This window comes from Catharus ustulatus, chromosome 10, assembly GCF_009819885.2.
Source record: "Catharus ustulatus isolate bCatUst1 chromosome 10, bCatUst1.pri.v2, whole genome shotgun sequence".
NCBI classification, from domain to species: domain Eukaryota; kingdom Metazoa; phylum Chordata; class Aves; order Passeriformes; family Turdidae; genus Catharus; species Catharus ustulatus.
This window is the reverse complement of record NC_046230.1, coordinates 22,002,991-22,029,039: the sequence shown is the minus strand read 5'-3', so window position 1 is coordinate 22,029,039 and position 26,049 is coordinate 22,002,991. Positions and strand designations below refer to the sequence as shown.

Below are 26,049 nucleotides of genomic sequence, written 5' to 3'. Positions count from 1 at the left end.
GTGTCCCCCTCCTCAGACTGAGGTTTCTGGGACATGGCACCAACCAGCCCCAAGGCAGATGACTTGGACTGCAACAGCATAAGTAGCCCTAAAATCCCTCAAAAGGAGTTTTGCTGCTTTTTCCTAGCAACCAAACCAAACCAAACTAGCCTTGTTACCTCTGGTTTAGAGGCAAGAATAACATGATCTGAGACAAAAAGGTGCAGAAGAAAGTTTGGGGAATGCAGACTCCCACTCACCAGCAAAAGGCTTGTCGAGTTGAACCCAGTCTTTAAAGACAAAGTTGCAATAGTCTTTTCCATGCCAGAACCTAGTTTCCCCAAGCAGTTCTCCAACTCCAGTCTTCAGGCTACGAATGGATCCTTTATCTGTTCCAGGCAAACAAAACAAAAACATGCTCTAAAGTCATGGTCATCCATTGCACACAGCAGTGAGAGACTCACAGCCATGGAACAGCACTGGTGGGACCTGCCAGTCCCAAGCAGCTGAAGCTGGCTTCTCCCTAGTCCTCCTCTTGCTTTCAAGGGATATCTGTTAGTAATTTTTCTTCCCTATTTTAGTATTTTTTATACAATCAGAAGAGGCTATATACATAGGAGTCTGTTATGGAAATGAAAAGCAGATGCTGCATTTTATCTTGGACTACATCACCCTGTAACCATTTGCCTTTCCCCAGTTCAATAACAACTAAATATTCCCATATGGCAGTCCACATCATGTATATCATCTACTTCATATATTTTACATTAATAGTGAACTAATTCCATCTTCTCAGCTAGAGAGTTTATTATTTTGCCTCACTAGCAGGGTGTATCTGGTCTAATAGAAGTATTTATTATCTAGAATGAGATGTTCATGTTCCCTCATGAAGTACTGTGGGTTTTCTTAGTATTATTTTGTTTTTTCCAAATAGCAGTGTCATTTTTGATACAATTTTACAGATTGAACAAATGGATCCTGAATTCCAAATTCATGTTGATTAAAAATGGTCTAAAATATTGTACACAGGAATATTCCCTCCTAACAGGATCCTTTTTCCAGAGCACATATTTTTGGGCAGTGAACTCTTTTTCCTCACTCTTAAAAAATCCAAAAATGTTGTCCTAGACCATAAGCAGTTAATTGTTATTTCCTGACCCTGAGAGCAGCCTTTATCATGACACCAAACACTAACACAGTAATTACACAGCAATGCCACAAGCAGAAACCTCCTTCTAACCCAACCACACCACCAGGTAACCATAAACCCCTTTAGCACACAGAAAAACTTTTAACAGTCAACAAAACACACACTGGCAGCAGCACAAGACCAGGGGACACAAAGCAAGCCCTGCCAGCGCTGCTGAGCCAAGCTGACCAAGCCATGCCAGACATGCCATGCAGCAGGTTTGCACCACAGCTGCCTTGGGAAGCTCCAGCTTCTAGTGAGAGTCCAGGTGGAGCTGGGGAATCACTGACTCGATGTGCTGAGTGGGAATGGGAATGTGTGGGACACAGGCCAGCACACGCTCCGTGCGCCGCGCTCCGATGACTGCACAGTGACTCATGAGTGAGCATGAAAGCACAGGGGAGACTGCACCTTGTCTCCACAAAGACATGGAAATGCTTTGTAGCCTGCCACTACTTTGTAACCAATATTTTATAATTGGCAATTAATGCCTTAGAGGAAGATGTTTACACGAGGATGATGCTGAAGAACTGTTTCTCACTCCATCTCTGAACCCAAAGGCATCTTGGAAAGGCGCCAACACTGGGACAGGCCCTTCCAACACCAGTCCAGAGGTGGGAGTAGCTCAGTGCTCACAACCACTCAACTCCTGTCTCTGCTGAGTGTGCCTTCCTTGGTTTTAACTGGAAGCAAAAGAGGGGACCCAAGTCTTTGTCCAAACACAGGACTGGCAGTAGCCATTCTGCTGCTTCCTCTCTCTGTTTGCATGTCTTCCTGCATTAGGCTTACTTTAAAAATATCCAATAAAGAACTTCCCAGTTCCAGTAACAGCTCTTTGCTTCACAGGATGAGAGCTGCTGAAATCATCACATACCAGAATCAGAACTATTTCTGCAACTGTTCCCTGCTGTCATTATTGCACATTTTTTGTTTGCTCATTTGTTTGATTTTGGTTTGTTGTTGTTCAGGGGTTCTTAATTCTTATTTATTTATGCTGCAGTATTTGTAGTTTCTGAAGAAGGCTCTTCTGCCAGGATGCCCACAGAGGAGGGATAAGGATGCTGGGAGAACAACAAGCAGCAAAGGCTGATCCTGGCACCCAACCTCACTCTCACCATAGTTAGTGCAAAAACAGCAGCTAAAGCCTGAAGGGGTCCACAGCACTGCCTTCCTTCACTTACCCTCCCGAGGCTCAGCGAGCCCCTGTTTGGATTCACTGTGGTGATGGAACATTTTCAGATGGGGCCTTAAACTCTGGATTATATTCGGTTGGCTTCTAGTGGGGCTAGAGTAACCTGCAGAAAGTCAAGATGCTCTATTCATGGCAAAAACACATCCACCTCTGCCACCCTGGTGCCTGCTCCTGTCTGAAGACACCTGGCAGACAGGAACTCAAACCAGATGTCAGTTTGCTGAAACTACGAGTGACTGCCAGGCAAAGGACCAAATTCAGGACCCAGCTGGTTTTAACCCAAACAGATTTAAGGAAGTACAAAGCCATGGTTGTGTCCTGAGCTGACTGCAATCAAGACCCCCATAAGGAGCCAGAGACAAGAGAAAGATCTGCAGGGAGGGGATGGAAATTCCAGTAAGTTCTCTCATCTTCAGGAGCCGAGGAATTCCAGGAAGAATTTCATTCTGGAATAATTGCCAAGTAGATCCTTGTAATTTTGGCACTGAAGTTATCTTTAATGTCGGGAATTAAAAGCTGCATTTAAATATTCAACTGTTCAACAGACTTTCCTCTCTAGTAAGTGGGTAAATTTAGAATATTTCCATTTAAGTGAACTTATTTAAAACCTAGTTTTTAACACTAGTCTACGAGAGGGGATAATTCCATTCAGAAATTATTTGCTTGTTATAATAAATCCAAGTTGAAAAATGAGATTCAATTCTCTCTTGCAGGAATGAGCACTTTCCAACAATACAAACAACACTGAAAATCACATACACTGTATCACATCATCTGATGGCTTATGAAAATTGATAATTAGCTCAATTAAAAAATCCACATAAAACCTTTCTTCTCTATTTTGCAGTGACACAAATTTACATGTTGACTACACACAGCTATTATTCTGATAGTTAGGTAACTTGTCAACTTTCCTTCCATACAAAGAACACATTGCCCTAGAAATCATGTGCACATACACCCACCCATCCACCTCCACACATCCTTTATATACATTATTTAGCTGAACATCACTTACTTGACTCACTGTCGATGCTGCTGACGCTGTCAGCATGGTGCATGCCGTGCTTGTGCAGGTGCTTGTAAATGCTGAACCTTGAAAACTTTTTGGGTTTTCCTACTCCTTTCATTTTTGATGTGTCTGGGGCATCTTCAGCATTTCTCTCAAACAAGTGGCTCTCTGGTGCCAGAGTTTGAGGCTGTGGTGGGACATGTTCAGTTGACTCTGCTGCAGACTTAAAAGACACAAGACATAGCTGCAGGTCAGGTATGAAGAGGTTCCCCTTTAACTACAGATTCTCATGCAGATCAGCGCTCAGAAACAAGTGTGAGCCAAATTTTGCTCTGTGACAGACACACTTTGGTGGGAACTGTGGCATGTGGTCCTTCCCCACTGCTTTCTGGGCAGAGTCTGTACTGAGGAGACAACTGCCAGGAAAGCCTAGTAATAGTAGCAGCATTTAGATCCATAAATTTATTCTGGATTATTACTCCCCTTGAAATTCTCATCAACCTAGACCTCTCAAATTATTAGAGACATGTGGTTGCATATAGACCCAGGTTAGCAGAAAGCTCAGCAAACAAGGCAGCAGCTGAGGGCACAAACAACAAACATTACAGAGCACTCTGCAAGTGTTACTCTGCATTTCTAAGTTTTGTTAAAAAAAGAGAAGTTTCCCAGAGAAGTTGTGGATGCCCCATCCTGGAGGTGTTCAAGGCCAGATTGGACAGGACATGGAGCAACCCAGTCTAGTGGAAGGTGTCCCTGCACATGATGGAGGCAGGAACAAGCTGATCTTTAAGGTCCCTTCCAACCCAAAACATTCTAAGATTGTATGATTTTAAGAACATAGACTTCAATTTATGCCTGCTGTTCCAAGCTCCAGGGGAAGCCCATCTCTCTTATCTCTGTGCCCTAGCAAGGGTTTGTCAGCACCCAGCCCCAAAGAGTCATTAGATGCTTAGATCCTTCCTCTCATCACTTATTTGTCATTAAAGCTCCGAAACCCAACCCTAAGCTCAGAAGAGGACACAGCCTGTTCAGCCCTGCCCCAGCCCTGCTGTGGCTGACCGTGGCCAGCAGCTGGAGCCAGCCCACTTACTGCCAGGTTGGCGGTGGACACCGACTTGGTGGCGGCGGCGGCGCGCTTGACGCTGCCCACGTCGGTCAGGCGGTGCTCGTCGTCGTCCCAGCGCCCGTAGGCCAGGTCAATGCCACCCACAAATGCCACTGACTGGTCAACAATCACCAGCTTCTCGTGGTGGGCCCACAGGTACACAGAGGAGGACACGTGGTCAGGGTGCCTCATCACCTGTGAGGAAAGCAGCACTCGAGTTCAGCGTTGTTGTTAAATTGAAACCCTTCCAGGCAGAGAGTTGTTCTGGCTTTTTTGGGCTGTTTGGGGTAGTGGGGAAATGCTGGAGTTGTTACTGGAAGTTACTCAATTTCCCCACAGCTGGTGTCACCCATATGGCAGGCAGGTGTTTCGCCAGGATGCAGGAATCCCAGGCAGCAATGATTACTGATGTTGGGACAGGTCACCCTTAGAACAGCTTCACAAGAGGACCACAGTCAAAGAAACTGCTTCAGCTGAGCTGTAATAGCTGAGCTTTCAAACACAGAGCCTGCTCTGAAAGAAAACAACATATTGGTGATCTGAGTCACTTCTTTGGTTGTTGCCACCACACAACTGAAATGAGAAGTCAGGTGGTTTTTTTCCCCCCCACTTAAAATCAAGTTGTTTGGCATTTGTTTAGGAATTTCTTTTTGACAAGTGTCTACCAAACCCTAATTTCTGTATCTAAGCTCACAGTTTTATTTATGATGATAAAACCACTAGACCAGGTTCCTGGAGAAAAAACTACCAAGTTTCACCTGGCTGCTCCCAAAACCTGTGACACAGCTTGCGTGTATCGTCCACTTTCGCTGCAAAGATGATGAATGAATGTTTCCCTTGGCTGTGACAACTGATCAAGTGAAAATAAACCAATTATTCTAGCATAACAAGTATCTTACTGCTCATTAAGGTGTATGTGTCTCTAAGAGACTGGATCTAGCTTTATCTACTGGTTTGTCTGCCACAACTGATTTTCTGCTTGGTGCCAGAGCAGCAGTGCAACAGCACAGGACAGTGCAATGCTGTTCTTCTGTGGTGGGAACAAACACCCAGTGTTGACACTCATTATTCACATTTGGGCAGAAATGTTGACATGAGACAACACTCTCAAATTTTAATTTTCCATTTGATGTAACCCCATTAACTTGTCACATGAAATACACTTCTTGTGAATTAAGGCAAATAGTTGCTTTGGCAAATCTAAACTAAGCAATTTTACGTTCCATTAGAACCTAGAGAAATGAAGTTGCCAGATGTGGCAGTCACTATATGGGTGTGTCTTGTCAGACTATTCCAGCTGCAATGGTGGGAAACACTCCTGAACCTGCAGTTCCCACCCAAATACACCGGGGTCAGCACCAGCCATCAAGAACAATTGGATGCAAACACCCTCCACACAGCCCTGTGCAATTACCTTGATGTTTGGATGGAGGTGCATGAGCGTCCGCTTGCTGTATTCACTGTTGATCCCCAGGGCAAGCTCTACCTCTTTGTACAGCATAACAAAAATTCTCACTCCTTGTTGCTGTCAAAAAGAAAAAAAGAACACGTGGAATGCAGGCACATCGATGGATACAGTCTGTTTCCAAAGGGAAGAAAAGCTAAGAGGCAGTAAATGTGTTTGTGTCTGCTGATGGAAATGCTGACTGACGTTACTTGTTCTTGGTTAGGCTCTTCCAGACCCTCCATGGGGACCCCATAGCCTGGCAGGACCTGCCAGCTTTCTGAGAAGGGCTCAGTACCTGGGTTTGTGTGGGTTTTATCGTTTTTGTCTGAGCCATGCCAAGGCCCATCCACAGCAGCTCCTTTTACCCACCCTTTGAGGTAGATTTTGCAAGTATGATTCACTCCAATCACATTCATCAACTAAAGTTCAGTGTTCTGCTGCTTCGTGCTGCCCTGAGGGTTGCCCTCAGTTAAATGTCCCTGCAGGATGACACAACCAGTGAGGACACACTGACATCCTCCTTCTGAAGGAGATGTCACTAACTCAGCACCAGCAAAGAGGTTCATTCTGCTGGTAGAGATAAACAAGCTCCTGGAATTGAGCATTGAGCAGCGCTAAAAACATGGTGCTTTTTGTGACCAGCATTGTATCCATGGCAGGGTTTCCAAGAACTCTTGTTAAAGCATTTTCAAATGTGCCAAGTGCCTCCCAAACCTTGGCAAATACTGGTCACACACTGGGACACCTCCACTTCCCATAAATCAGCAGGGACTAAAAGTTGCACTAGAGTTTGCCAGCTTAAACTTGGAACCAGAAGTTTCCACAGCCTTTTGAATTCCTATTCCCATGAAGCTGCTACCAAGAGCTAAGGCAAATTGTAGATGGTATTCTGGTCTCCACTTCACCCAGGGGAGTCCAAGAGAACACTGCATACACAGAAAGGACAGCCTCACCCCTACATCATGATATCAGCTTGCTGACTATTCTGTTGTGTCAAAGAAACACCACAAGTTTCAGAGTAAGCATTTCCAGGGACTGACCTCGCTCACCTATCACAATGCTTTTATGGCCATAAGAAACGTCAAAGTGATAAAAAGAAGCCAAATTCCTCCTTTGAGTGCGTAACGCCTTGTGGCCAGTTTATTTTTGCCAGAAAATAAGAGTAATTCCAAATCAACAACATTCAGACACAAAGCTCTCATTTTTTATCTAGGTATGTGGAGGGGTGAGGATTGTGATGACAACTGGCTTCAAAGGGGAAAGAGTCAAAGACTATTTCAGCATGTCACAGAATCACAGAATGGTCTGGGTTGGAAGGGAACCTCAAGACCATCTTGTTCCATCCCCAGCCATGAGCAGGGACACCTTCCACTAGCCCAGGCTGCTCAAAGTACCATGCAACCTGACCTTGAAAAATTCCAGGGATGGGGCAGCCACAGCTTCTCAGGCAACCTGTGCCAGGGCCTCACCACCCTCACAGGGAAGAATTTCTTCCTAATATCTAATCTAAACCTGCCTCCTTTTAGTTTAAGTCTGTATCCATGTGGACTTCTGACCTTCTACTACAGCAAGAGTTCAGGAGGTTTCCCAGCCATGGGAATAAGCCTCGTGACTCGCTGCTGATAAGAGCAAGCTCTTTCAGCACCTGTGTTATCTCAGGGTACGTAAACAGCTGGAGCACAGTCCACACCACAAAGTGCTCATCCTTCCCTGTACCTCAAAATTACATGAATAACACGGAGAGTATGGACAGCACCAGGTCTTTGACCTACCAGGAACTGGGGCAGTTGTAAACCAAGGCTTTGGCCTCTCAGGAACTGGGGCAGTTGTAAAGTAAGGCTGAAGTGAACCAAACCTGGAACAATCAGAGGATTTACCCTGCTGCCTCTGAGCTCTTCCAAACCCAAACAAGGGGAACAAATCAAAACGTGGTTTTGCAAGGCCAGCTGATGTGAGGCTTTAGCTCTCATCTCTACCAAAATGACTGGTGGAAGTGCTTCAGTCCCAGTATGACCCCCTGGCAGGGTGGGTGCAGGGTGAAGGTGCAGCTGGAGCTCACTCACTGCTTTCCTCTTGAGGATGCAGTCCAGCCTCCAGCGGTTCCCTTCCACCACCGGTCGCTTCATGAAGATTTCCGGGCTCAGCCTAAGAAAATAAAGGTACATAAAAAACACAGCAGATGTAGCCTGCAAACAAAGCACCTGCCTAAATAACCAACTTGGGAAGCAAAGGAATTGAAGTTTAAATAAAGTGGTTGTGAAAGCTCATGTCCCAGAATGATGCATTCTCCAATATCCTGCTCTTTGTTCTTTAATAACTGAGCATTACAGAGGGCAGGGGACATGTCCAGCACATTCATCTTCATATTCAACAACCCACGAGACCAGGCTGAACAGTGATGTATAAATAGGGAAATTTGGACTCTATCTCTGCAAGAAAGATGCAACAAAAGAAAACCCCGAGGTAGATCTGAAAGAAATATGCAGACATAAAAAATAAATAAGAGTGGGATTTCAGTTCTCCAGGTACCTGAGCTATCTGAACAGAACAAAACTTGTGTTGAATTTTCCTTGCTGCCTAAAGACAAAGCAATAAGATGTCTCAACAAGACATTTTATCGCTTCAAGGATTACAAGAAATAGCTAAGCAATCTCAGTCTAACTCCTGCACAACAAGGTGACAGAATTAATTCCTTTAATTTTGTACCAAGCATGGCAACTTGGGCTTGGATAAAGCACATTGCTACATCCTATTTTTATCTTACACATCAAGACTTAGGCAAGTTTTGGAATTCCATGATACTTTAACAATTGTCTAAATAAGACACTAAGTAAGAGAAAATGGGTCTGAAATGGGATGCTCTTGAACTGCCACCTGATGCTGCATAAGGGAGAATCCATGAGCATGGGGCAGACCAAAGGCACACACCCATAAGATGATCTCACCACTGGCACGAGGCTTCCCAAGGCAGTGAGGAGGAGCTAAAAGGGGATCCCATGCAGGACCCCATGGCAAGAGCACTGTTGAGCATCCCTGTTCCCTGATACACTGAAAGACACCCATGCCTCTTAGATTTGCAGCTATTTACACTCCTGGGGAGCCCCTCAAGCCACCACATTTGCAGTTCAGGTGGTGCCTCCGTGCAGTTTCAGGCATTTCCACGGAGGGAGACAACCAAGTTGTTGATCTGAAGCGTGTGCTTTTGCTGCCAGCCCTCCTGAAAAGGCCTTTGAATACAACACAAGGAGAGGTTTGGGTGTGCTGCCAAACCATCTGGCTGCAGGGCTAGCTGCCATACTGTAGGGCTCCAAACAGTGCTGCATTGTCAGGAGCGTCCCCGGAGAGACAGCTGGGCACCACCCAAACGTGTCAGTACGAACCACCAATCTGTGATGAAAATTTCTTCCTTAGCAGCTTCCATGGCATTTGCGACGTCTTCAAAGTACCACTTGGCATTGACATACCTGCAAAAGCAAACAGAGTGCAGAGTTATACCCCCTCTCCTTCATTAAACAAAGTACACAGCTAAAGAGCAATGGGGTTCCGTGTTAATGACATTTAGCTTCTCTTCTCAAAAGCAAACACAATCCTAATTTCCAGAATCAGGAGAACATGCAGGGAAAATTCAATGCTGCTACCAGTAGCTTGATGAAACAGCACATTAAGGGAATATTAAGTGCCTCTTGGCACTTCTGCCAACTTCACACAATATTCCTGGGTTCTGCTTGACATGCAAGCCAGGTTTGTCTCTCAGGAAAGGATGATGGAATAGTGTTTCCTTTGATTTATGGGAAGTACTCAGGCAGAGGTTGTTGCAAGGCAGACGTTGCAGGGAAAGCACTGGTCTGCTTCCAGCTAGAATCCAGTTTTTGAGGCACTTCTGGGAATGGATTAGTGCAGTCAGGTTGCACTGGGGACAGAAGGACTTCTCAGGGGCTGCTGTGTGCAAAAAGCCCAGCCACCCTCTGACTAGTCCCAGATCTGCATTTGTTGATTCCCTTTTCTTCTCTTTATCCCTACAGTGACAAATACCTAACACATTTGAATTTAAACAGAACTTGACAACCAGCACTCTGTCCCTGGTGAAGAAAGCCTCATTTCTTTTAAATTTTTTTTCTTTTTTTTTTGCAACTTTAATCACCACCACCAGCCCCACAGCTAGCAATACCAGCTGTGTTCAGCAGAGCTGGGGTGCTGAGGGCAGACAGGTAACAGGTGCTCACCACTTGGCCAGGGTGTTCTCCTGCACAGCCGCGTAGGAGCCGAAGCGATGCTCCGTCAGAAAGTCCTTGCCGTGTTTCCGGATGAACTCGTCTATGCCCTGCCTCCACCACTGGGCATGTCTGTAGCTGTTACACTTCAGAATCAGTGACCTGTAAGAGCACAGGGCACAATGATGAAGCCATTTCCATTTAATTGGGCTGCTCATCGCTGCCTGTCCGTGTTGGTAAATGCATCTGTACCAGTCATACTTTATTTACACAAAAAACAGGGACTTCGCTGTTTTGTTTGCAAAAGAATGCTCAGCACTGAGCTCCTCTGAGTGACTAACAGTATTGCACTGCCAAGCACAAAAATCCCACCCATGTTTAAATTATTAGCACCAGCTTAACGTGGAGTTGGAGCCAGCTAATGTTGTATCTTTTAAGAGATGAATTTATACTGTGCGCTAACATAAAAAGATCAAATATCTCTTTATCCCCCACTGGTATGTCTTTTTAGTAATACTCCATTGGGACGCAGAAGAAAACATCCCTGCTTGCAGCATAAAGAGAACAGAGTGCCTAAAAAATTATCTAAGCAATTACTGCCAAACCAGGTTGTGCAACTCAGCAGGCACTGTGCCCCAGGACCCAGCAATAACCACAGGGATGGACAAACAGGCTCCAAACGCCTCATTAAGACATGGGAAATAATCAGCATTAGGGCCAAATCCCCAGCAGGTATGAGCACACCAGCAGCAGCCACCCAGGCTTGTTAACCCCTCCTGCAGAGCAGCATTGATTCCTCCTTAAACAAGCAAAGCAAACTAAAATGGGAAAAACAAAGTTGTTTTCTTACCTGGAGAGATTGTCAATCTGCAAGCCATATTTAGTTTCTGTTTCTTTCTGGCCTATCTTGATGTTGAACTCCTTATCAACCAGCAAGACAAAGGAAATGGCCCCTGAATCAGGCTTCATGTACATCAAGAAGGAGTCTTTCACCACCAGCCACCTGTACAGACACAGCAACCACATCACCTGGATTTCACAGCCATGCCAGGCCTCAAAACGTGAGCCACAAAAAGAGCTGATAAAATGGAAAAGCGCTTCTTCAAAAAATGTGCAAATCATTTATCAGGGAAATCTACTAAATGGTAAAAATTATTCTCAGGAGCTAGAGCAGGGGGTGGTTTTCTTGAGCTATTTTATGAACTTGGGTGATGAGTTTTAATTGAATATAGAACTTTTAGAATATTAAATAACTCCTTTTTACAGAAATCTTTAAAAATAAAGGTTCCCTTGTTTAACAAAACCCATGAGAACCTCCCTGGTCATAAACCTCTGAGCACAAGGTAAGGTGCAACAAGGATTCCTCCAGCCCTGATTTTTATTCAGCTTGTATGCTATATGGGAGTTATCAGACATTTCTAACATTAATTCTGATGCTAGGATCACTTTCACTCCTATCAAAATATATGAACAAGGCATTTTAGAAATCTTTAATTGCCAAGCAACAGGCACCCTGTTAGAAACACATGAGGAGGGATGACCAGCAGGTTTTACATAAATACTGTAGCCTGAAGGCAACTCTGGGAAAAAAACACATTTTTTACTGTGAATGGCATTTCTAATTTTCTCTCCCCCTGCAGCGTAGCTGGGGTAACCAGCCACCTCTGTCCCACACAGGTCTCCATCACCAGACCTTTGCTTCATTCTTCTGCACACCCAGAAACACACAAAGCAGTACAAAACACTGCAAAAATCTGTTCATTCTTGTATCTTTAGTAACAGCCTCAGCTCCTCAGTTACTTCCTGTAATTTTTTTATTAGGTCTCTTTTATTTTTTTTTTTTTTTGCTTTCAGTGGTCTGAAAGCGTTACCTGGCATCACCTCTTATTTGGTGCCAAAATATCTCCCCTCTCTATTTGGCCCACAATTTCACTCTTAAACATCCCACAGGGTATATTTTCAAATATTCTGCCTTCTGTTTCCCCCAGGCAGTTCTACATGCCTGAGGAGGCCTGGTAGTACCCATTCACAGCTTCACCCCACTATCCTCCTCCATGTCCTAAAATCCTTCCTTTAAATAACTCTCTCTGGGAAATATTACTGCTATTTGCTTATTTATTGATGCATAAACTATCAGTCCCAGTGGGTTGAGATGGGAATGTAGTGTCTCACTTGTGATATTCTGTACACAATCACACTTAAACACTTCTCTTACTCCCTTTCTAGGCTCTAAAGAAAAATGGAGATCCATCAGAGCTGGATGTGCTACTGTCCCCACTCCAGCCTGAGCTCTGGACAACACAAGAAAATGTTAACTGAGGAGTATCAAGAGGAAAAGGCTTTTTTTCCCCATAAAAAAAGAAAAATAATTGGTGATGATTTAATGATTTGACCTGAAGGAAGGTCACATCTTCATCTCCTTGTGCCCTCATTATAGAGATCTTCTGTAAGCCTAAATTAAGAAATGTTGGAAAGACTGTGCAGAAATGGGACCTTTTCTTCACAAGAATGCAGAAAGATTTTGTTAAAAACCAGAACTATTAAAGATAAAACTAATTATAGCCCATGGGTGATGCTGAAATCCAAAGGTGCATAATGCCTGGGGAAGCTCCATTGACTAAGAAATTGTTGCTGTGAGGCAGATATGGCTATTTAGATTTTCAAATGGAAAGATTTGCCTGGGAAGGGCATGCTCCAGGAAATACACCCTGCTTTTTTTGGAGGCTGCCTGGTAACACAGGTACTCCCCCACAGCACACATCTCCCAGCCCCTGGCAACACTGAGACCTAACACAGAGGGTAAAGGGGTGGGAACAGCAAATGATGTCTGTCTGCAGCAGGAAGGGACATGGGAACAGAAGAAAACATTGGGATTCAATACCTGCAGTAATAAGCAAGAGGCAATGTATTTAATGCCAAGGTTAATTGCACCAAACAGCTCTTTAGTGCTGCAGGCCACGTCTGATTTGATCCTGCCCTGAAGCAGTCCAAAGAGTGCTTCAATTAATTGATTTTCATTTTGTAAAATGAGGAAGGGAAGCTCAGAAAGCCTGGCTGAAATCTGCCTGGGGCAGGTCACCAGCCACATTCCCTCCCCAAGGCACAGAGCCACCTGTGCTCCTGTAGCAGGGAAAGCTGGACACAGTCTGGGAGGTCACTGCCATTTCTGACAGCTCTAGGAAATCCTAGATCTTCTCTGGAGTAACATGTCCCTTCTGTGAACTCCAAAGGATTTTAAAAAAACCCCACCACACAGAAGGGTGAGGCAGGGAATAACTCACAGGCCCTTCCAACCTGAAAATCTATGGCTTTGGTAAAAAAAGCAAGATTTTTCTCTCACAGATGGGGATTTTTGTGTGCCCAGGGAGCACGTGGCATCTCCCCCTCTGCCACCCCAGCAGTACCTTTTGGACCAGCGGTAGCACATCCTCCCTTGGCCACAGCAGTTCAGGCCAGGAATGCGGTGGCCCCCGGAGCGCTTCATGATGAACCCTTCTCTGCAAGGACAGGAACAGGGTCAGGGTGGGGATGTGTCTCACCTGGAGGTGCAGGGGGTATCTGGAGGGGGTGCTTGCTGAACCCCAGCCCCTGTGCCTAGGGCTGGCTCCTGTCACCTCCAACTGTGCCCAAGCAGCCCCTGTGCTGTGCCCCAAAAGCTGGATAAAGGGCAAAAATAACACCCCCAGAAGAAAATAATGGAGTGTTAAGAAGCACAGGATCCCAGTTTATAGCACAGGAAGCAGAAAATGAAGTGGCTCAACAGGGAGGGCTGCAGGGAGGGAAGGGTGGAAACCCTGTAAGTGCTGTCACACAAAGCAGCCCACTCTCAAAAACATTTCTCCAAATTGTAGCATTTCTGTCTGAAAAGTAGTAATTTTTCATATCTAGATGGCAAAATATTCCCCAGTCAGTGCTGAGAAAGGAAAGCTATTAATTTTAACAGTATTTATGTATAAAGCCATGCTCCTAGTGAATCATAACTCACAAAGACACAACTCACATGCCCTTCGGTCCCAGGTCGTGGATGAATGACAGCTGGCTTACTCCAACAAACTCCATCTGGGAAAGAAAAAGAGATTCCCCATCTTTAGAACCCTGAAATCCACAAATTTTTTTGATTCATCAAAGTGACCTGCCATAAAGACCTACAGAACATCCTGAGCAGAGGTTACCCACCATCACTTATGCCTCTTGAAGAAGACCAAGTGTTTTGGTTGAGTTTTCTGTTCATTTATTTTGGAGAACACATATCAGGACAATTTAACTCCAGTGTATCACAGGGACTCACTCCCTGGTGTTCTCCCTACTGGATGTTTGGCTGAAACATGGACTCAAGTTTGATATTGTTCAGGGGTCTGTGTGATCTTGGCTGACTGCCTGAATCCTCTCCTTCCTCCAGGGACTCTCACAGAAAGACTGGAAAGGAAATGAGGACACATGCCCAGAGCTGGGAGCACTCTTTAAGCCCCACACCCCATGGAGACACCACAGGAGGGTTCAGCCACACAATCCATGAGCATCCTCCAAGGCCACTGCAGCAGGTCAGTGCTGGACACACATCACTCCCCATCTGCCTCCAGGAAATGAAAATCCACAGTGGGGCAGGAGGCAAGCAAGTTCAAATCCCAAAGTCAGGGAACCTGCCTCCTCATGGCTCCTCCTGCTTCAGCAGGGAACATAACAGCGAGCAAAGCCAGTGAGAAAGCTCAGGACGATTACGTTCACCTCTAAAAATAGGACACTGGGCAATTTCCACCAAGCAGGCTTTTCTTGGCACAGCAGGACATTCCTGGCAGTCTGATGGATATTAGTCCTGGGCCCCTTTAGCAGGGAGAAACATTCTCTCAGGGTGTCCTGTGCAGGACAGGGCTGGGGCAGGCACAGCCCTACGAAGGAGCTGTCTCGCACAGCAGAACCTTGTCTGCACCCAGGCACTTTATTGTAATTTATTGTCGCACCAAGCTGTCCAAGTGCAGAAAGGTGCTCAGGGCAGGGTGAGGGCAGGTGTCACTGTCCCTTTGGCCAGGCAGCAAGCCAAAAGGAACCTCTAACAGCACATTTTGGCAATGAACCCTGCTGGGGCTGAAGTCCAGGGCTCAGCCCATGCTCCTGATCACAGCTGGGACAGGAGGCAGCAGTGGCATCCATTCCAGCTTCAGGATAAGCCCACCCAAACCCACAGCAACTCCAAGGAAAGGCTTTCTTTCTCAAGGAAAGGGCTACTGTCATCTCTCTTTGGCAAACCAGCCTCAGGGTCCTCATCAGCAAAATCCAATTTTTCACAGGAATTACATGGGTGGACCCCTATGTCCCAAAGGCATTTTCAGACACCAAGTATAACAAAAAGTATCAGTAAACTTGGAGTCAAAGTCTATCTTCCCATTATGATAAGGTTAAGCACAGGCTCTCTTCCCAATACCATCATTTTTTCCCAGAAAAAAGCAGTAAGACTGAAGATCCTTCCATCTCCTCATGCTCAGCTGCTCCTGGGACCTTCCCAAACTTCTCATATCAGCCAAGGCCATGAAGAAAAACAAAAAACACTACTGCTTTCCTCTGCTTATCTCAAGGACATAAAGTAACCTCTACTCAACTGAGCCAATTTTAATGCTTTGATTTCACGGTGATTTCAGCCTTTTTTCAGGAAGTGGTTAGTACAAGTCATTCCATGCTATTTTTTTAACCATCTTACTCTGTTCTCCCTAAGTTTTCTGGAAAAGCACCAGGTATGACCAATGAATGTTTCAGCTGTTTCTGCAGCAACACTCAAAGCAGGGTGGGAAGCACCTGAAAAAACTCATTATACCCTGCAAGCCCTTATCAGAAGTCCCAAGCAAATTCTCAGGCCAGTTCTTTGTCTGGATCCCATTTTAACTTCTTCATGGTATTTCCTATCAGAAAATCAGAAACCCAGACATCTCTCTCACAGTGGGCATACACACAAAAAAAAAAGCAAATAAATGTCAAAACCCTTTGAAAATTCTGGCTGGAACCAGAAGCCGTCAGGAATTTGAGGAGTACTGCATGCAGAGAAATAACTGTCCTCAAAGAAGCAAAGAGGAAAAACAAGAGGAAAAATTACTTGCAGAAACAGAACTACCACTACATAAAAGAGAAAGAAAGATTGTCTGGCAGCACAGCAACCTCCTCTTCAGCCAAGCAGTCTCTGGAACAGCAGTGACAGGAGCCCATCCAACACATTGATCAAGCGTTGGTTTGTAAAAAAAAACAAATAAATTCCTGCAGTGAGAAGGAAAATTCCTCAGCATAGTGCAAAGCATCTGATGGAATGATTTATTGTTACAATTAGCTATTTTTACTGTCCCAGTGCCTCATCTGAGGTGCTCATCACTCACAGAGAGGCTGGGAGAGGCAGCCAGGAGCTTTCATCTCCGTCACATGGGAATTCCTGCACTGCCCAGCTGCCTCCCTGGGATCTGGCATCCCACTCTGGTTTCACAGTGACCCACAGCAGGATGTTTTTGGTGTGAGATATGGCCCTGGAGAATTCAGCTTCAATCACATCGTTGTGGCAATGAAAATAAATAAAAAGGTGGAGGGGAGTGATGGGCTGCAGGAGGACAGGCTGTGGAAGGTGGAGAGCCAGCTGCAAGGTGTTCCAACCATCCTGTCCTGCCAGCAATGTGGAGCATCCATGATTCATGTAAGTAAATATTTCATACAGCATCTGCATCTCAGAAATGATTCAGCTTCTCTATGCTGTATTTTTTCATTTTGACTCTTGTTCTTTATGTAGTAGGTTCAGAAATGCATCAAAAAGCTGATTAGCAACAACATGGAATTGCACACTCTTCAGAATGATACTGCTCAGCACAATTTCTTACACAAATAATAATTTGCTTATACAAAATACACATTAAAAATCCTCTAAATGTGCTGCATTTCAAATGCAATAGCTGTACGGATTGGGTGGGGACCTCCACAAAGATCTGCAGATCCAAGGGCTGTATCAGAGGCAAACCAGTGGTCACTCACACTTCTCAGTTGCTCTAAATTGTGTTGCTTTCACTTAAGATGAGGTTTCTACTTTCTCTAAAGTTCATGCAAAACATCATACATACACACTCCAATTAAATGTTACATTTCATTTTGCTTGTGCATCTTTCAAGTATGGGAGTTTGCACAAAAATAATGCAAAGGTACAATTAATAAATTTTTTGTACACAATCCAATTAAGCCTCAACATTTTGAGGCTCTATTCTAACAATTTCCAATTTTCAGGAAAAAAAAAAGTGTGAACAGTTAAAACACTGAGATTCCCATAACATTCATTTCAACAGTAATTGTCTCAAAGCACTTCAGCCCAAAAGTACTATAAAAAGGTTATGGAAAGAAGAAAACATGAGATTTTATCACATAAATCAAATAATTTTTAAAAATCATTAAATGCAAAAAGCTAGATGATGTACAACCTCTACAGTGCCATGTAGTCACTGCAGACCTGATCCTTAACCCAACCAGACTTCAGGTCTGCAAAACCACAAGCATGACTTGCAGGCTCGACTGTCTCAGTGTGACACATCCTCCAGACAGTGTACAAAGCAGTTTGCTCTCACTGGCAAAAAATAAATTAACCACAAATGCAAAATAAAGGAAATAAAAAAGCAAATTCATTAAATTGTGCAGCTCAGATACAAGAAACATCTCCTCAGAGATGCTACTGACCCAAGCAGGCTCTTCACAATGACCAAGGGTTACACTCCAGGCAGGTCTCAGCTTGCCTTTGCAACTCCATGCCCGATTTAACAAAGTTCCTGATTTTAAAAAAGCCCTCAGTGCATGGATTTGATGAGAGGAACACAAAGGGGTCCAAATGTGCTCCAAGATTAAGACAGTTACAGCATTTGTCAGCATCCGGGCAAAAGACTTCTCAACCACAGGAAGAGCAAAGCCCTCATTTTGTTCTCAGGAAGACAAATACAGTTCCAGGGAAAGTGCCAGAAATCTTCACTTTAGTCTGAGAATGGTGGGGGTTGTTTGGGTGTTGTTTTAAAGGAAGCACTTCCTTCCCTCTGCCCCCTTCCAGCATTGCCTGCAGGACCCGTGCCACCACCACGGGCAGCAAAGTCCTCCCTGAACACTTCTCTGTGACCAAATTCAGTGAAAGCCAACAATAAACTGAGAATTTATGTGCAAAAGGGACATCTGGCTCCAGGGGCTGGGGACAGAAGGGCGATTCAGCCCAGGAGGGAGCACCCCACAGCTGCCAGGGAAGGCAGGGCCGCCCATCTCCTCTCCAGGCCCCCACTGTGCAGCTCTTCTCAAACCACAGCCTGGCCAAAGCATCACCCACGCTCTCAGAGGAGCAGAGATGTTCCAAAATATTTGAAAAAGGCAACGCCTGCCTAAAAGTGACAAGATGGATCCACACTGTAAAATAACTCTCCCCCGCTCCGCATATGCTACTGATCAAAATTGCCAAGTTATCCCGATCTTGCTTCTAGAACAAAAGATGACTCTTTTCCACATGCACACTAACACAGCTCCTCACTGCATTGGAATTAAGCTCCACAGCCTGTCCCCTAAAGAAGCACTCCAAGGAATGCAGCTTCCTCAGCCTCAGCCTGAAGATTTCTTGCCATCCAGAGTGCAATGGCCAAGCCCAATGGGCACTTTGTCCCATGGAACAAGCAGTGCCCGACACTGAGCTCTGCAATAGAGCACACAGAGTTTACAAGTTTTTATAACAACATCCAGCTATGAGCTGCCCAACATCTCTACACAACGGAAATCCTGCAAAATTGAAGAATATCTAACAACAGCAAAAGTGGAAGAGAAGTGGCTGCTACAGAAACCTAAAGTTCAGTATTTTTGGCTTGTTTGAAAACCAGGTTTTCCCAGTTATCACTCTGGGCTCAGAAATGTCACTAAACTCGGCAGCTACTCAGTGCAGACATCAGATTTTGCTGGCAATACAAAAGAAGAAGTAACACAGTCATTATGCAGCCAAAAAAAGGGGAAATAAATTACCATCCCCAAGAGATGTCACAGCTGTGGCTGACAGGTGAGGACTTCTGAAGAAACATTCAAGGATGAATTTAGAAAGAAATATTTTTGCTTAAAATAGGTCTGAAGCTGGATTTGACATCTCTCCTCATTTCAAATAGTGTTGACTTGAGGAAATAAGCCAATTACCATCTCCCTTTGGAACTGACAAAATACTCATTCACCTCTCTGGGTATCCCAGACACACAAACTCAATGTTACTAATGTCCAGGAAAACTGCACAGAAGAAAAACTTGAGACAAATCTGCACCCAGAACCACACATAAAGCTCAGACTGAAGGAGTAATTAAAAATATGCTTTGAATTCCAATTTTTAAAGTATTTAAAACCTTATCATCTTAAACAGTGTGCAGAATTAAACAGAATCTCACTACATCATGCATGTACCACCAGCTGTCTGGACTGAACTAGTCTGAGGAGGTTATCACTGTGTTATATCAGCAACTGAGTCATTCCTTTGCTTTTAATCATATTACATCTGTGTTGGAGAAATCACTAAGCCAAAATGCTCACAAAACAGCTGTAAAATGTTTATTGCAGAAGCTGCACATCTTCTTCCAATAAATTCAGCATTTGTAAGGTGAATATTCTTTAGACAATTAAGCAAACTAATTTCTACTTACTGTTCCATGGTAGTTCCTGTACATTGGCATTTTCAGGATACTTGTCAAATAGTCCTCCAGCTGCTTCTACAATTAAAATATGAAAACTTTAGATAGGATGTGGAGGTTTTTCTTGAAAATTCCTGTAATCCAACTGTCTGGCATAAGGAAGTAATCAAAAAATCAGATCCACTTTTCAGGTGGAGTGGATAAATAAATCCATTATTATGTACTCACAGAATATCATAACTCAGCACCATAAACAGTTTGGTCATAGGTTGTTTATTGTTCATAGTGCTATGTTTGTACCTTCCACCAGCAGATTTGTTCCGTGGCAGGGTCACTTTGGAGGTTAACCTTTGTGACTGAGCTAAAGTTTCAGAACAATTTTAAATACTAAATCAGTCCCCATTGTTTCTGACCCACAGGAATCAACTTTGTGAGAAAACAGCCTCAGAGGCAACCGAGAGAGTCTGTTTAACCAAAACAAAAGGTTCATGGGGTGAGGGACACAGGCACCATGCTGTCCTGTCCCAAGGACACAAAGAGAGCAGTGGTTGTGCCTGTCCTCCCCAGCAAGGAGGGGAGAAAAGAAGAAATCATGATGGGAGAAGTAATCTCTTACCACCCTCATGGTTAAAGGGAAAAGAAAAAATTAAACTGTCTGGGCATGGGAAACTGGGCAGAGTCCTACAGGACACAAAGCAAACTGAAAGGAAACATGAGCCAAATAAATACAAAGCATCTATAAAACAGTTTTCTTCCTCTTTTAAACCCACATCTCTCCCCTCAAACTTCCCACACATCAGAGAAGTCGTGAACAGCAGGGTTTCTGCATGGCACAGCCACAAGACACAATCCTTTAATCCTTTGGGCCTTCAAGTTCCAATGGCACAAAGCCCAGGGAGGGAGGGAGCAGCAGAAAGAGAACGATAAGCACAGTCTGAACAAATATGAGGTTTTTAACTTGCGAGCAGCAAAGCTGCAATGAGGAGGTAGGAAGACATCCACCCTCTCCATGGAAGGGCCCATCTGTCAACATCTGATGAAGTTACACAGAACACGTGTGCCTGGGCTAAAATTACCCACTTCAGCATCAATAACCTGACTGTCATCTCCTCTTTCAGAGAGGGATGGCACTGAAATCTCTCAGATTTTGAGGCCACGGGGCTGCCTCCATCACGCAACTCGACTCTGCAAACTGCCCTGTCTATCTTTGAATCAGAGCAGGAGGGAGGAGGGGAACCACCACTCCCAGCATCACCACGTTCCTCAGCTGCAGAGGAAAGCTTTGCCCACATGAACTCCAGGAGCAGCATCCTCATCACTGCACAGCAGAGAATTTGGCATTAAAGCTGGACTTGTCAAAGCCAAACTTTGTCAAGCAAAACACTGTAATGATAACAAACAAAGGTTTTGACAGTATGTGGCTTTACAAGGTACCTAACCAGGCTTCTCTGCACCTCAGAGCACCCCTCTGGCCCCCAGGCTGAGGTGGGCACTTACCCTCCTGCTGGAGAAGTGCTCCTCCCGCACCGTGCTCTCCGCGGTGTGCGGCAGAGTTGGCATCTGCCTCGGCTCTCCCCTTTTGATGGATTGTCTTCTCACCGTGTGACTGGAAGGAAAAACACACCCCAACATCAAGTCTCAGGCTGCAAGTGTCTGTATGCCTCGATACATAATCCCTCTTCTGCAATGCTTAATTTTTCCTATGCAAGATCTTAAAAACTGATGGGTGGGCATGATAGCCAAAAAAACAAAGCAGAAAAGAAGATAGTGTGGATTCATTTAAGAAGCCAGTGTGCTCCAACTGGCACACAAACAAAAATGAAACACAGAAATATCAGAGTTTGATTTTTAATAGCCACAATTTTCCCTTGTAAGTAAAGGGAGCCCACACCCTGTTTGTACAGTATTCAGTTCCTCCAGCTCTTAACCCCTTATAATTTTACCTTTCCTATCATATTCCAATGTTTGTCTGTATCAGGAGGCTCTCACTGACCTACACCATTCTTCTCCCACTTCTTTTCTCCTTTCCCTTATATTTCCAGGCATCCCAAGCACCAAGACCAGCCTGGCCCCCCCATACCTCCCACATCCTGCCCACGCTGGAAAGCCAGAAAGCTCCAGCAATTTCCATTAGCATTATCATAACTGCTCCCCAAGTTCAAGGTGAACCCAGCTCAAAAGCTGATGACCCAGGAGACAATGTTTTCTGTGTCACCAGAGAGATGTTTGCATCACTTAGATTATGGCTGCTAAACACATGGATTAAATATTTTTATTACAGTTAGTAACTATTCATGGAGACTGAATTCTTCTTCCCTCTATTCCTTACAGCAAAATAAGTGGGACCAGTGAAGCCAAATAGATACAATATTAAAAGATTCCCTCTCCCAAAGCCCATGGTGTCCACAGGGATGCACACTCACCTCCTGGTGGGGATAGGGATGCGCACGAAGGCTTTGTACCTCAGCAGCTCCCTGTGAAACTCCTGGAAGTGCTTGAACTTCCTTTTCACGTGCCAGACGAACTCTCCATGGGTCAGCTCGATGGTGTAAACATTGGGGCTTGGCACCTGCAGGGGAGAACATCACTACATGGAATGCAAGTTTTGAAATAAGCCATTTTCCCTCAGCTGCTCGTCTAAAGAGCCTTTATTCAATTTTACTTAAGGATTATTCTGTCTCACGATTTCTTGTTCTGCTTTATTAGATTTTATAAATAGACAGATAACCTTCTCTCCTAAGCATTTTCTGAGACACAGGCACTGCTTCTTCCTCAGCCCACAAACAAGCAAGCACAAAATTAAGGCACAAACAGCATTTTAAATACAGTCTTACAGAAATCAAAAGAAATCTCTGCAAGTTCTGACCTTCTTTGTGGAAGTGAAGCGTTCAACTTCCAACACACGCACTCGGACAGGACATCCCGTGAGGTACGTCTGCGTGCCCGGCTCTTTGAACCCATGGGTGTGGTAGATGGCAGAGAAGGGAATGCACACTGCAAGGACCACAAACCCCACAAAACTGTTAGCTTAACAGCCTGGTAACAATCCACAGGGGAGTGAAAGGAAGCAGACAGCAATGCTTTATTATGGGAGCATTTGTACAGCAGCATTAATTCCAGCAAAAGAGAGCAATTTTTATTGAAGAGAGTTCAAAGACAAGGTTACACAGGAGGGACTTGACTTGAGAAGCTCAAGCATTAAAAGCCTCCTGGTTCTAAATCAGGGTCAATGCTGGGCTTGGCAAAACCCCTGAGGTTTTTTTGCCAACAGATTGTTAAACCCAGGCAGGACATGGGATGAGAACACACGGGTGTCAACTCACCGGTGCCTTTGGGGTCAGTGAGCACCTCTGCATCCACCTCCTCCCCCTCCACATGGAGCTCCCTGGTGTCCAGGCTCTCGATGATGTTGCTCATGTCTGTAGCGAGTTTCTTCAGCGTGGATGTGGCTGCATGGCTTTCTGCTTTCAGAGACATCTCAGGGGCCTGCGCTCAGGAGCCGCGGGGCGCTGGGGAGAGAGGGCAGAGCTGTCACCACCTTCTCTGCATCACAAGGCTGAAGGAAACCACTGGCAATGCACAGACACAACTTCCTTCCTTCCCTTTACCCACATTCATCCCAACTATCCCCATCCTACACACCCAATGCCAAATAGTCAGATCTAAAGCTACAAACCATATCACTGCCTGGCTAAATCCCAGACTTAATTCACCTGGTGCTGCATTTACCAGGTCAGGCTGCACGGAGGAAGAGCTCATTAAGAAAATCAGTAGGCATTTTTGCTACATGTTCTTCCTTTGAGTGAAGTAGTAATAGAAACTTTCAGCATTATTAAGATTTCCTCTATTTCTATGCTTACACAATTGCCTGTGGTGTCTGCATGCCTCGTGCTCTCCCACAGCTCTCAGCAGGTTCAAAAGTTACAGCTCTCCAGGGTCAGGAGCACCCTGATCTCCACAGAAAACCTGGGATCAACAAGGTGCATCCCACCTCTTCTGTGCTCACCCCTCCAATATTTCTGGTGGCTGCAGGGACCAGCCCCCTGTCCCTCTGTCATGGGGACACAGCCAGGGAAAAGGCGACTACAGCACTTCCCACCTTTATTCCCACCCATCCATTCCAGGAACCTGAGTCACAAGAAAAATGGGGAAGGAAGAAGGAAAAAAAAAAAAAAGGAAACAAAAGTAAATCAATATATGAGGCATGACCACTGACACCAGCACAGGCCTTCCCTGCTTGTGACTATTTGCAAACTCTCTTCCTCCTCCTCCTCTTCCTTCTCCAGGCTCTGCATCTCACCATGGGGCTGCAGAGCTGGCTGCTGGTCCTTGCACAGCCAGGCTCCAGTTCCTGGGCATCTCCCTGATGATGATGATAAAAATTCCCTTCAATCTTCATCCTGCTCTGCAATAAATGTCACAGCTCGACAGCTACACCGAAAAAATATGGCTGGGACAAACTGGCAACATTTTACAGAAGCCAATACAAGGATGCCCATTTATATTTGTGGAGGCTCTTACATTGTGTTAAAGAATGATTTTTCCAAAAAAGTGTGACATTTCTGATGTGAAGTTCTGCAAAGAACACTGTGCAATTATTCTTGAGTGAGCTCCACAACAAGAGCTGGGTATGCCGTAACTTGGAAATAATTTAGCATTTTAATAAATCATGTGTTTAGCTGCTTTTGAAAGAACATTCCTTATTATCGTTTCCTCTTGAAACAAGTCAGTTATTTCATTACTACATACATGCTAGAAGCAGCTGCCTTCATGAAAAAAAAATCCATTTGCACACAGACTTGAATCAAGAAAAACTGGGTCAATCTCTTCTCTTCTACCAAAATAAATGTAGAAGCAGGAACTGCTTCATCTTGGGAGTGAGGGCTTCAAGGGCCTGGGTGGCTCTGTCACCTTCCACCAGTGGGAAAGCCACCAGAGCACAGAAGGCTTCAGGACCAGACCAGGGGATCCCTGAGCCCCCAAATCACTTCAAGAGATCTGCAAGAATAATTCAAACATAACCACACATGAGGGTACCTCCTTTCCCAGTGATACACTGAATTTTGAGGCAATGTCCTGGTTTTTCAGCTGGGAGAGAGTTAATTTTATTATTAGCTGGCACAGTGTTGTGTTTTAGATTTAGGAGCAGAAGAATGTTGATAATACATTGGTGTTTGAGCTGTTGCTAAGTTCTGCTTCCTCTAATTCAAGGACTTCCCAGTTTCCAATGCTCTCACAATGAGGAGGTGCACAAAAAGCTGACCCAAACTGGCCAAGGGATATTCCATTCCACAGGACACCATTCCCAGGGTATCAGCTGGGGTGCCAACTGCTGCTGGGAGTTGGGTACAGATCAGGGGGTGGTGAGCAATTATCTATTATGCATAATTTGTTTCCATTAGTGTTATTCCCCTTTCATTACAATTATTAGTATATTTTATTTTGTTTCAATTATCAAACTGCAGCCCTTGCAGCCTCTCTGCAGCAGGAATTTGGCACTGGCACTGCCCCATACATCCCTCATCACCACTTCATGGAAAGCCAGATCTCCCTCTTGGAAGTTTTACACTTTTCCTATTCTAACAACGTACTGCAGGGGACTTCAGTTATTCAGAGAGCATAAGGTACATTTTCATTTGTTTGGCATGAAGTCATTCCACCTGATACAGACTGGCTTTGGATGTTTGATTTTCTCCCTGGAAAGCAGGCATCCATAAAGAGCATCACCAAGGGAGGCCATGATACCAGGCTTTCCCAAAATAACCCTGGGGATGGCAGGAGAGAGACCAGAGCCTCATTCTGCACCAGTACACACATTAAAATCCTATTTCCCACTCAGCACTTCATGAAAAGAATTTTTTTGTGGATTTCTAGCTTCAAATAAAGCAGCATCTTGCTTTGAATTTCTGTCTGCATTCACATTTAGAAACAAAACAGAATTTGGTTTTTTTTCTCTCCATCAGAAAATGTTTTTGCTTCATGGAAATTCAATGCCCTTTCTGAAAGAAGTTTTCCATGGTCAAAAAGAAGCCCAAACACACTCTGGCCATGCCATGCCAGCAATTACACTGGAAGGAAACCAGCAGACAAATACACATCAGCAGGGCTGGAAGAAGAGCAACAGAGAGGAGCTAACAGGGAGAGAGGATGTTCATCCTCCCTCCTCCTCCTCCTTTCCTCCCCACTGTGCCAGGTACAGCTGGGCTCTTTGTCAGATTAATTGACACAGTTGGTTAATGGATAAACAATTAACCAGTGTATGCAATTATTATTTGC

At 44.7% G+C, this 26,049-nt stretch overlaps 1 protein-coding gene across 1 annotated transcript in view; it reads right to left on the bottom strand.

Annotated features, from left to right (window-relative positions):
• The window catches only part of PLD1 (phospholipase D1), a 60,132-nt gene that overhangs the window by 19,964 nt on the left and 14,119 nt on the right, over nucleotides 1-26,049 (bottom strand). The window contains exons 2-16 of the mRNA XM_033068544.2: nucleotides 23,097-23,282; nucleotides 22,640-22,767; nucleotides 22,197-22,342; nucleotides 21,271-21,379; nucleotides 19,786-19,851; nucleotides 14,136-14,194; nucleotides 13,540-13,632; nucleotides 10,986-11,138; nucleotides 10,148-10,297; nucleotides 9,305-9,388; nucleotides 7,988-8,069; nucleotides 5,892-6,002; nucleotides 4,463-4,672; nucleotides 3,379-3,595; nucleotides 240-368 (exon numbers count right to left, since the gene is read on the bottom strand). Of these exons, the coding sequence (XP_032924435.1) occupies nucleotides 240-368; nucleotides 3,379-3,595; nucleotides 4,463-4,672; nucleotides 5,892-6,002; nucleotides 7,988-8,069; nucleotides 9,305-9,388; nucleotides 10,148-10,297; nucleotides 10,986-11,138; nucleotides 13,540-13,632; nucleotides 14,136-14,194; nucleotides 19,786-19,851; nucleotides 21,271-21,379; nucleotides 22,197-22,342; nucleotides 22,640-22,767; nucleotides 23,097-23,250 (1,891 nt within the window). The 5' untranslated portion in view covers nucleotides 23,251-23,282. The remainder of the gene's footprint in view (nucleotides 1-239; nucleotides 369-3,378; nucleotides 3,596-4,462; nucleotides 4,673-5,891; nucleotides 6,003-7,987; nucleotides 8,070-9,304; nucleotides 9,389-10,147; nucleotides 10,298-10,985; nucleotides 11,139-13,539; nucleotides 13,633-14,135; nucleotides 14,195-19,785; nucleotides 19,852-21,270; nucleotides 21,380-22,196; nucleotides 22,343-22,639; nucleotides 22,768-23,096; nucleotides 23,283-26,049) is intronic.